General features: G+C 32.1%; 1 protein-coding gene across 2 annotated transcripts in view; it reads right to left on the bottom strand.

The window, feature by feature from the left end:
- Nucleotides 1-325: 325 nt before the first annotated feature.
- nAChRalpha1 (nicotinic acetylcholine receptor alpha1) overlaps nt 326-13,067 on the bottom strand; it is a 201,845-nt gene continuing 189,103 nt past the window's right edge. For both annotated transcript variants that reach the window (XM_085208097.1, XM_085208096.1), the window contains 4 exons: nt 8,698-8,878; nt 7,511-8,098; nt 6,534-6,809; nt 326-6,461 (listed from right to left, as the gene is read on the bottom strand). In XM_085208097.1, the coding sequence (XP_085064223.1) occupies nt 6,249-6,461; nt 6,534-6,809; nt 7,511-8,098; nt 8,698-8,878 (1,258 nt within the window). In that variant the 3' untranslated portion in view covers nt 326-6,248. The remainder of the gene's footprint in view (nt 6,462-6,533; nt 6,810-7,510; nt 8,099-8,697; nt 8,879-13,067) is intronic.

Raw genomic sequence — 13,067 nt, 5'->3', positions numbered from 1 at the left:
CCTGCTGTTAAGGGGAGTGCCTGGTATATAGCGTGAAGCTAATTTGATTTCATTTTAATCTCTCGGTATTAAACATTTTCATCTAATTATTACAATATTTTACTGATAAAGTTATCAAGTGTCTAGTTCATAAGAGAGACCTGAATGAAGCCCGAACTGACTTATGATAAATTCGACTTGACAAGAAAAATCAATATTAATGTTCTGATCCCAAAGTAGAAAAAAAATCGGGCAATTTTAAGTTTTAGAATTTTGGTAAAAAATCTTATTTTATTTTTTACTATAACTTTAAAAATGATAAAAGTAATAAAATAAAACACATCAATTATTATTAACGCATAACATTTAATATTTATAGTTCATATTATAATACATTTCAATATTAGCGTAAGAATGTGTATTCATATAGTACGTGTAGTGCTGAAATAAATTAATTTAACGTTATAAAATGGAACTTATTCATACTTAAACTCTAAAAGTATATATATATTATATTATACTGATTCCTTATTATAATTTCCTTAAAACTACTTTTATTGAGCTATCATCCTAATTATAGGTCTGAGTGCATAAATCTTATCTTATAATATCGTGGCAATATTCGTTTGTATGAACAAATCGAATAAATATGCCTAGATTCGCTAGAACTATTTTTAGTGAATACTGAATTATCGAAGTCTATTATTCTGTAATATAACATTACCTTACAATTATTAAAATAAATTTAGGATTTCGTGTATCTATCTATCAACAATTATGTTTATCTTAATGTGGTGTTCGTTTTGTATGCGCCATTTTCATCGGTCGCACGTTTGATTGAAAATTGTTAGGTTTTAGTATTATTTTTTTATTTAATAAAAAATGTATATTTAAAATGTTAAATTAAATTTCCAGCCATTTTTTTTAATAAGAACGAGAAATATATATAGGAAAAAAATTAAGAATATAAGAAAAAAGATCAATGCATTATTACTGAAACGAATTATTTAATACCTAACAATTTTCACTCAAAAATGCCGTTACTCGTGACTAGAAATGTAACAGAAAAATCTTAAAAACAAATTAAAATCATTATATCTAGTAGTATAGGACATTAATTATTTTAATATTAACAATTTAAGACGAAATTTTGAAACATACATTGAACCTTACACTAAACACTTCGCCAATGCGACATATGAAACAAACTCTAACAGGGATACTAACGACAATCATACATATAATATGGCATACAATATAATTGCTTTGGTGTAACTATGTAGAAATGAAGAGAGAGGGAGAGTTTGGCTAAATAATATATAATACATAGAAACAGGTAATAGAGAGACGAGTAAATAAAGAATATCAAATGTAATCGATAGCTCCAAATACTACACGAACCAAATCTGACATAATATTTTACTTCAAAGAATATTGCTCCTTTTTAATAAAATAATTAAAGGACGTGATTGCAGGTTGAAATCCAATCCAGTTATTTTTCCTTATAAAATTTAAAAGTTCTTTTCTAGTTGGATAGTATAATATTGAGCATCTTTGTTTGGCACATAGTTTTATTTAGTCTTTATAAAAGAATAATGCTCTACTATTCCACAACTTTATATAATTTCAGAATTGTTTCCACCGAATCGAATATTTACACTATTATTCGATTATGTAAATTTGTTTGTAGATTTGGTTCTTGTAGCAACTTGACAAACAAACTTGAGCAATAAAAGTGAAATATTAAACATTTATCAACCAAATATTCTTTAACAAAGCCAATGTACAATTTACATACCAATGATACCAAGAAATTATATAGTAGGTTCTTTAAATTTATTTCTGTATTTACATCTAATCGTGTTGGAAGCTCAACGCAAATTTCATGTGGTTTTCCTACATTATCAATACAACTTACATCTATTTCCTTATCTAGTATATATATAACCATAAGAGAAAATTGAAATTTTAATTCAAAGGGAAGCTTCACACAATGGGACAAAGTAAATAAGTATGCCATGCTACTATCAAGTGAATGAAAAAATAATATGAAACTACAACTATTATGGGATTATCTATTTCAGGAGATGTTACATAACTTAAATTACATGTTTCATTTTTAAATAAAAATCAGCAATTATCATGGAGGTTGTATAAATTTAATAGAATATGGGTAACCAAATGGAATCTTACGTCACTTTTGGAAGACGTTTGATTAGACACGCAAATACGCCTAATTTACTTACATATTCATAAGTATAGAGTATTATAATGTTATTAAGATAAATGATAAGACAGTAAATGATAGACGTGCAATAAAATATGATTCCAAAAGTGTAGAAGAAATCGCTATATAAAATTCTAGATTTCGATGAACCTAATTATAAAGCGTTACGGATTATCTGTCAACCATTCAAAAACTAAAGCTTAAAATTACGAGACTAGTGAATGGCATCAAAGTAAATAACAGAAATTACCCAAATCAGAATTATTGCTGACATATTATGTATATACGAGTATTACTTATGGGTAAATAAAAATTAATATTTTAATACAACTACGACATATATTCACTACTCGTCTAATTAGCACTAAAGGTACTGTGAAAGGAACGTAGAAAAATAACTTGTCAATTTAATATTATTTAAATTTCTATGTTGATCGGCTATATTTACATGTCAACATTTCGGTTAAGTTGATTCTTAAAATTACTGACAGCCATGTGATAGCTGACTATGAGTTCTTAGTCCCATCACCCGACGTAGACAAATTCGAAGTATGTGTTTGAAACAATTTTAACATTATAAAAAAAAGGAAACGATGACGTCCTACCTAAGCAAACTGGTCTTGTTGATCTGTAAGAATTAATAAATTAATTGGATAAAGAAAATTGATTTATTATTAAATCATACATCGATAATTCTGACCAATTGGGACGTCTAAAATGAAAATTAAAATAGATAATTTAATATTCACTTTAATACGAAAACTAAAATATAAAATTTAATTATAATTGACACTAGATTATTTATTAAGGAAATTTAAACAACAAATTTGTCTGACATCGCGCTCTCGGACCGACTCATTCGTCGACTAACTCTAATAAACATTGAGAAGCTAAAACACCACTTACAATATATTAATTAATTTATGAGTATCATAAATCTTACATACAATGACTAGCGGTATTATTGTTAAATTTATTATTTACCTATCTACCATCAGATACAAGACGACTACTTTCACTTACCCGTTTATCACCCGAAACATGCATATACAGACGTAATCTATGTATTATAACGACCTTCCAACAACGAAAGCACAGACAAACATAACAGGGAACAAAGAAAGATAGACTTACAAAAGTGTCTTTTAGACGAGAACAACAAGGATACAACCAAAGTTAATCACAGAAAATGTCTAATACCCTTGAGCTAAGATTACTTATCAAATAATATAATTAAAAGGTGGTTTGAAATTTGAGATCGATCCTAAAACTTTATCGTGACCAGAACATCTTTCGCACTAAACAATTAGGGATAATAATTAATCGTTGTATTGGCTTAGCTCATCCAGTTTCAACAAACCTAAGGGCCTATGCTAGATTTTTTACACTCATATTATTTAATTTAAACTTTTGATTTTACGACTTTCGAATTCTTTCCAAATTGCGAATTGATCTGACGTGGTACCAATTTTTAGGTAAACAAAGAGTTATTTACATTGTCACTCGCGTTTGTCTATAACATTTCCATCATATATCATCCAGTGTACTTAATCACGACAACACTCGTCTCTAAATATATTAGCCTATGGTGTTTCTTTAGAAAATCTATCTATTATAATATTTTTTGCAGTCATATAAAAATAACAACAGACCGTTTATTTTCTAGCAAATATCTACAATAAAAATCAGATAATTACTGAATAGTGTGGGAAGCCAGTGGTCTTAACTAATCATTTTATTGATATTATTATTACTAATTTTGGTGTGTGTTTCGGTGCGTGCAATAGCACATTCCTACTGAATTTATTTGTGATATTTATCTTATTAGAACATTATTTTTTACTATAATTATTTATATTGAACAATTCCTTCCAAAAATTCCTTTGAAGTTAAAATTCGGCACGTTTCGGCCAAAATCACGGTTTTAGTTGCAGTCAATACCGTTTTAGATAAGAAAACTCCATCTCTTTGTGCCGTATCTTCGAAACATAGCGTACTTTTGCACTTACTAAAATTTCCACATCCAGAGTTGCTTATTAAAATGAGAGTGACTTATGAGTGAGCTAATTTTATTTACTTCTTTCAACCTTTAGCGAGCGTTCTGTACAGATGCTTACGAGTAAGCACCGTCGGTACCTCCCGTACATCTAACTCATGTTTACGTATTCTCTAATCTACTCTAGCCGTATGCATTATTGGCACAAACAGCTATACACATTCAATAACACTTATAAATATTAAGACAAATCACACCAAACAGTTTGAATAATTTTACTATAACCATCCCTGTTTTCCTAACTGCTCGCTGTTGAATTTATTAAAATATAAATAATATCAGAGTTAACTAGGTAATCATTATCTAATTAATCATTATTATGATTTACTTTGACATATCAATTACGCGGCTCGAAATATTTTTTTTTATATTACGACGAAAGGCTACATTACCCTACGTAATGGGTTGATGTTATATATATGTACGTAATGTTACATACATTAAGGTAAATGTATCAAATGATTTTGAAAATACAACCTACCTAGTAATATGAACATGAATAAACGAAAAGATATCTAATATAGATTCTAATCTAAGACCAAACAAACGTTAGGCTATCTAAACGTTTCTAGCTCCACCAACCTCAACAGTGAATTTAATATCTAAGACGAGTGGTTAAGTGCCGAAAAGTGAGAAAAAGATTGTATAAACAGTGAAATAGTGAGAATAAAATAAGGAGAAGAAATTTGTGTACTAATTTTACCCTGTACGCTAGGATTAATGAAACACGGCACATTGTTTAGTGAATAACCGAATAGCACTAAGTCTTCACAGATGTATCAAAATCGAAATAACTCTCAGTCGTTGCTTTATAGGGCAAGCAGTAGATGTTAAAGAATGAACAAGCTTACTTAAAATAATTTGATCGACAGCATTCACAAATTTTAATAGCAAAATTTGACCTTTAGATCGAAACTATGACGCAGCTGGCTGTATTTGGCACTTTTTAAAAAACCGTAACTAAACAACTTATCAAACTATCTAAGAATATCGAATTTTATAAAAAATTTAATTACAATTGGCAGTCAATTGTTTTTTTTTTATAAATATATCTAACCAAATAATATTTATTATATCACTCGCATCGTGACATTACAACTATTTGGCGTAATATAAACGAGTACTCATCATCGCTGATGCTTCACTTATACAATTATATCTACAATCTTAATTGATTAGCTACGGTGAATTACGAATTCATTAGTATTAAGTACCGATATTGTCCTTATGATTTTTACGCGAGTACGTAGTTTATAAAATACTAAATGTATATTTTATACTTAGACTCATCAGTTTATACTAGTACATCGTCTACAACGTCCAACGCTCGTCGAGGACGTTACAAGAACTGCACCGTTACCAGTACCTCTGAGTATTCATATACGTTAAAGTGAAAATTATTTCTTTACAATCTAATTATATCAATAAATTGAGCTCGATTTATTCGAATTAAATCTTATATAATGGTACCGTTTAACTATTATTTTCGATATCACCGGAAAGCAACATAACCCAACGCGACACTTCAACCTTACTAATGTGAACTATATGTTTGTGCGCTCGTATCAAATAACAATTACAAAAGAATAATATCTAAACAAGAAATAAATTACTCATTACATATATATATATGTTTAAAAAGTATATATGTTCAATTGTCGGCGATTCAAATATAAAAACTCTGACGACACGCGTCAACACAAAACGATCATACATTGAGGTTATTCCGTTCTCAGTTTGAATATCGACGGACACAGTCCAATACAGTCAATTAGTTTGTATATATAAAAAGACGGCTTTTTGACACGCTAGCGGCGTGATAACGTCCCGCGGCGCATCTAGCGCTTGGCACCACACTGAGCACAAAACACGTTCTCGCCTCACTGTTCCCATCTGGGAGCTTTACATGGATCATCCGTGCCACCACATCACGATCAGCTCCCAGAACGTCTTCGGCGGCGAGTGGCCGAAGACGTAAGACGAATTTCAGAGACCTGGGTCGCCTTCTGAGCCCATTTTGAGCAACTCCAATTTCTTTTTGGCAATTTTTGAGTACAGGATGTCGATCGGCTTCGCGTTGTCGTAAAACGTCGGCGCCCTAAATATAATCATAGCAGTGCCGAGTATGCAAGCTATCGTGAAAGCGAACAAGAAAATTCTGTCTAGCACCATAGCTACGTACTTCCAGTCGTCTTCAACCTGAAAAATAATAAATTGTGTTTATCATAAATTAAAATTGTTAATTTTAAATATTGCGAATTTATAACTTACGCTTTCAAATTTATCCTTATTTTTAACGTGCTGTGCGATGAACCTTGATCCTTCTATGGTTTTTTCCATCTCTCTTACGTACGGTTTCTCGAGAGATGGACTGCCATCGTCAAGGTCCAAACGACATGGGGACCCTGGCGGAGGAGAGAAAAGTTCGTCATCACCACCTGGAGGAGGCGGGGGTGACGGAGGCATGCCAGGCAACTCATATTCCTCGCAACCCCACTCTTTGAACTTGCCGTCCATTTCGTCACCGCCAAAAACATCCGTGAGCACCTAAAACATATCAAAAACCAGCTTTACAAATATGAAATAATATTGATAAACAATCAATATATAATGATATTTGACATAAAAAATCATATTTAATCATTATTTACGTCAAAGAAAGACACAGGCTGTTCCTAAAATACTTCATGATTAAAACGTCAGTCCGCATTGTGTGGGATCGGTGTATCGACATAGCTTAAGCCGGCGTACAATTAGGTTGGAGTGGAGGTTTCGGTTTCGGGCCACGTCTGCCGGCTCGTATATCGCGATCCGTCCGCAGCCACCAGAGAAACATAAATAACGGGGGCCGCGCGCGCTCGTTAAGCCCTCCGGCATTGAGTAATAAAGGAAAATCGAAATGGAATGAAATTGGGCTGGAAGCGATATTTTCGCGATACACACGAAACACAATGGATTTAGAATATTGTTGAAAGGAGTGTTTCCCAGAAGAGGCCTACGACTAAGGACAATTAAAATGATTATTGTTGAGGGCTTTCGCTTAACTGAGAGAGGGCTGTTTGCGTTGAATATATTTCGGTACAAAATATTTTTATAGCAGGCAACTCAATTATAAAAGGTGTGTTTGAATAACTTTGTTCTTTTTTGATTTTTAAATGATTTAAACATAGCTGTTGTTGATGTTATGCAAGTATACCGTTAGTCTCGTAAGCTTTTTTTTTAAGTTTAGCATAATTGATTTCTCTTACCTCGGTCGGCTTATCGTTTTCATCGTCATCAGGCGGTTTTTCCGGCCTTTGTATACATAATATTCGGGGTAAAAATTCTATAAAGAATTTTCGTACCCAAGGGGCCATATGATGTGTAACTGGGGACCTAAAATTTACATTTAGCACCACAATTGTGACTACTACTGATAATGTGACTAGCATCATAGTAAATAATAAATATTTTCCTAGCAAGGGAACGGTGAGGGACGTCGGAGGAATAATTTCTGCTAACAATAAGAAGAACACGGTCAGAGAGAGTAGAATAGATATACAGAGTGAAATCTTTTCACCCGAATCTGATGGTAGGTAGAAGACAAGCACTGACAAAAATGAAATTCCAACACAAGGAATGATGAGATTGACCGTGTAGAACAGAGTCTTCCTTCTGAGAGTGAGGTTGAAAATAATATCTGGATAAGGTTCTTCACAGCACGAGTAGAATTTTTCATTTCTAGTGGCCGGCACCCGCATGATGTCCCATTCAACTGAAATATAGTATTCCGAAAGATCGATGCCCATCGCTATATTGTCAGAGTCTGGCGTTTGCTTCAAATGCCTCAAATCCACCTACAAAAATAATAAATTTCAATAGATATTAACAAAATTTATTATAAAACTATTACATTTAATTTTAAATTGATATATAATTTTTAGTATGTAACATTATCTATAATCTATTTCGTTACTGATTTAAATAAATGTTACTAAAAGTAAATATTTTTATATGGATAAAAGCTAGCAGTGACGAATATGGTTCCTCTATTTACAATAAAATCGGAATAGAGCAGATTTATTGGCTTCCTCAGTTTGATATAGATAGATGCCCTCCTTTCAGAAGCCTATCTCTAAAGTCCATTCCGAACTTTTTATAATATCCTGCCTTTCATTGCCCAACATATCTCATCGCTCGTATCGTGTGGTATTATTTATGAAGCAGAAATAGATTATCCTTTTAGCTCATGCGTATTAGGGTAAAAGTTCTTAATATAAGTTTTTCGGATATCTTTGGCTAAAATATCATTAAAAAGAATTCTCATAAGATCCGTATCCGTAATAATCAAGAATTCTCATAATTGTTCAAAATATTACAATACAAATAGAGTTCAAGAAAATGAATATAAAAGTACTTATTTAGGATATTTTAAACATTAATTTTTATCACTTACCGTATAACCATCATAGCTCCAAGAACCAAATTTCATGAAGCAAGTCTGTTCATCGAAAGGGAAGTACTCGACGTCAATCTCACAAAAGGACTTGTAAATGGCAGGCGGTTTCCATACAACTTTGCCGTCGTGGTGCAAGATGGCCTTAGTCATAATAGTCACCTCGTAGTTACCATCCGCACTGTAACATAATAAACAGTTATCTTACAAGCCAAATTACTTGGCTCTACTTCAACAATGTATTGTATCGGATAATATATACTCATACATTGTTCATGTGCTGCAAGACTAAATTTAAAAGATGAGATACGTAACTTTGAATATGTAAGTAGAAAATGTTATTATCAATGATATTTTAAGTGTTTCAAGCAGTATAAATTCGTTTGTTTTTCCTACATTCAAGCTTAAAATCAAGATTTTTTGGTAATCATAAATTGTGTAACTCTTATAATTACAACTATTATAATGTTGAAAAATACCCATTCATTTCTTTCCTATTAATACACGTTGCATCACGCACTCAGCAGGGTAGAGAGGGAAGCTGGGAAACCGGTGTTAAAACATACCATTAAGACACTTCCGTTTTCCCCAAATTCTGGAGACATTGCGTGTGGACTAGCGGAACTCAACGCAGTACTTTGCCTCGTTACCAGAGCGATGAAATGAAAACATTAATTAACTAATTTCCTTGGGTGCTAACTGAACCAATGACTCGTCGTCTTCACAATATCACGCTTCTGTCCCTACGCCATGATGGCCAACTGACCTCATTACATAACCAGCATTACATAAATACATCAATTTAATTCACCAGATCAGAACCATAGAACAACATTAATTTACATCTTGTTTGTTGATCTTATCTAGTAGCCCTTTTGTACAAACAGCGATTGTGCGATCTACTGAGTAATTATCAATTAAAACGGTATCCAAAGCGGTTATTTGCGGGATGAATGTTATCTTAAATACAAACGTCCACCAATGGAAATCGATGAGGAGACATGCTGTAGGTGGATTCTCCGTCCACAACCGCAAATAGCTTGCCGGGCTCGTGAGTACATGGTTCAAAGTGATACATTGGCATTATATATTGTGTTCCCACTAAGCTCCGAGTCGACGTTCTCGTAAGAAGACAAATCAGATGCTATAAAACTTGCAATTGCAGCTAAGTAATACTTTACGTTTGAGAATAATGGTGATTGTGTTGATGTTTTTGTTGTTGTTTGCCTTTCTTGTTTGTGTTTTTGAAAAAGTTCAAAATGTTATTTTTTTAAATTGTTTACCAATTTCCAGAAGTCGAATAAGATTAATTAGTAACAACAAAACTAAATTATCATTGTCAAAGTTAAATCTTAAAAGACAACAGAAGAACGCTCCACCATCTTAAAATCAGTTTAAGTTAAAATTAAGCTGTCAATTTGGTTACAAGAAAACACTTCATTCAAAGACATTGACTGACTTAAGCAAATTTTGTTGTCGGCGCCCTTAAAAGCGTTGTCGCAGCCAAGTTTCACATCCGTTAAAATTACGTCATAAAATATGGCCCGCGTTGTCTTCCATTATGCTAACGTAGCGCCATTAAAAATAAAGTTTACAGAGAATATTCGCGAGAGCTTTTAGGATAGTCACAGGTGCATTAAAGAGTAAACTCTATTCGCTTAAATTTAAAAATATGACCTTCAAGTCTCGTAATACTGTGCGTTTGCCTGACGTACTATATAATATACTAAGAATAACTAAATTTTAAATGTGATTATTAAAATTAATGATGATTTCAAGGATTATTGATCGTGGTTTAATAATATTTCGTTACAGTAAAAACTGCTTTCATTATTATTATACTAGCTTGTACTGTCTCATTGTTTGTTACTCTCTCTCTAGGTAGATAAATACCATTTTTTTTAAATTATTTCAATGTAGATAAAACAAATATTAAAATTTTTCGTATTCAAAATATTTTTTTACAGCTTTACGCTCTGTACCGTATATAGCAGAGTAAGCAAAAGGAACCTAGTGTTAAGTCACTCCGTTCCCACTTTCCCGGATTTTCAAAGTATTGGGTGTTGAATGGTTATTTTCATGTTTATTTCAAAACTGAATTGGAAAATAATATACAAATAACACTTGAAATAACTATGAATATTCTATCACTCAACACATTATCGTAAAACCTATCATATTTGAAGCCTTTTCCCACATTAAGATCGACCTATTAAGAACACGGACGCCTCGGAGACAGTAATAAAGTTTCTTCGAAGTAATATGGAGAAATTTATTTTATTCACGCGTACCAGAGAAACTGCTTATTGATATTTCGATACGTTCACCATTTGGCATGACGAATGAAAGAAGGGTGGTGCGAAAAGAATATTTTACGAATGCGTGCACAATAATTCTTATATGGTAGAAAGACAAGTGTGGAGGGTAAACGTCCAATTTTTTTTTCATCTGTGTGGAATTAGTATTGGAAATATTTGGATCTAAAAATACAAAATTAACGATTTTCAGATAAATTTAGTATACTTGTAAACTATAGATTGAAATAGTAATTAAAAATAATATAATCAAAAATTAAAGTAATATATATATACTAATATATATACTAGTACCTTTTGGTTAAATGCCAATGCCTTAAAAAGTCAGACTGCTGCTACGTATCCTGCTATATAAGGAATACAGCGTGTATCTTTTATATGTTATAAAAAATATTCTATTCTATGTTTTCCTCTAATGAGAATCGAACTCACTACATTCCACTGTTAGATCCTACATTATATTCAACATTTCACTATAAAAATTATCAATATTATCTTTCTTTTGAGCAACAATAGTCTTACGCACGGCCGGTCGTGAACCTGGGCGCACTTGAACAAACAAGCTTCCGTTCCCGACTCCAGCATACGTTTCAATTGCTATTGTGGATTGCATTAATGTTTGTTCAGTACGTTTGTACGATCATATCTGTTGTTGTTGATAATCAGTAATAGATAAAGATAATCAGATTTGCTTCAGTAAGCTATAATAATATAACTTAATAGTAAATGTACATAATAATGTACAAGATTTACTAAGAAAACTGTTTTATATTATTAATTTTAGCAAATTTGGTATATTATTATTAATATTCACTGTAATATATTTAATAATATAGTTACAATTGATATTTATATACTTAGTTATTTTTTGACATTGCAAGGCAAATGGCAATTGCTAATTTTGACTATTACATATTTATCCAGAAAGTTTTCTTTCTTCCTTTACATATTTCTACATAATATAGAAATATTATATGCAATGTTATAAAATTTATTGAAAGTTATAGCAATTATATCGCTGTGGATAATTGCTTAAGTAAAAAAAAATAATGACTTAATTCCAATCCAAACAGGAATTGAACCCACTAGTCAAGAACCCACAAGCGCCATGAGACACATTCTTACTATATCTATTAAAATTCTAAGACTTACAAGAGACTCAAGCTAACAATATTATAGACTTGTGAAAATCTATTGTGACAGATCCCTTTGTTTGCTCAAAAGCAGAGTAGACCACAAACTCTTCAATTTTCTTCGCAATTACGTTTAAAAGAACAGTCTGTTCTCTGTTGTCTAATGCGATTTAGTTAGTGTTTATTCTACCGTACCTAATGCTACCTTGATGCTATTTAGATTAAGGCCTGCACTTATCGTGCCTTCCGCCTGGCCAACTTCGGGCAATTCTCTTTGGTGTTGCCACGTTTAAAATTCAACCTTATTTGGAGGATTTAAACGTTTGGGTGCTTTGAAAAGGAGTTATGTAGTTATGTAGTTATGTAGCTTTTATTATAGACAATTAAGTTGTTTTTTATATTTTGAAGTAAGTGGCTGTAAGCGCGACTGTTTGTTGATGCAATCCCCATTTGAGGAAAATGAAATATTTTTAAATTTCACATGCTTGTGCATGCAATTTCACATTCCACTTAATATGCTGTGCCCCCAAAATTCAGAGGATAATGGGGAACGTAGTGTCTTAACAAAAGGTTCCCTCTGCCTGTCCTGTTGTGTGCGCGATACAGCGTGAAGCTAATTTATTTATTTTTATATAATAAAAAGAAACTGTAACAAAATAATTATTAATGGAATGCAAAAAGAAAATTTAATAAAAATGTTAAAAAGAAAATTGCTTGACAAGTGAAAAGAGGATAACTCTAAGTTTCGTTGGCTGAAGGGGAAGGGAAGCTTTTAGTTGTTGTCGTGGTTTAGAGCCCCCGATAAAGTTGTCGACTCATCCTGATAATGCAAAATAATGGCAGCCGTCCGAGAAAATAAGGAGATAAGGGGACCACCAAATAAAATCACATTTTATTGACGAAGTTTGTGTTCATTGAAAGA

Source organism: Heliconius melpomene, chromosome 4 (genome assembly GCF_056956725.1).
Source record: "Heliconius melpomene rosina isolate 202511_hmr_F chromosome 4, ASM5695672v1, whole genome shotgun sequence".
Classification (NCBI taxonomy): domain Eukaryota; kingdom Metazoa; phylum Arthropoda; class Insecta; order Lepidoptera; family Nymphalidae; genus Heliconius; species Heliconius melpomene.
Note: the sequence above shows the minus strand (reverse complement) of the source record. Positions and strands in the feature narration are given on the sequence as shown.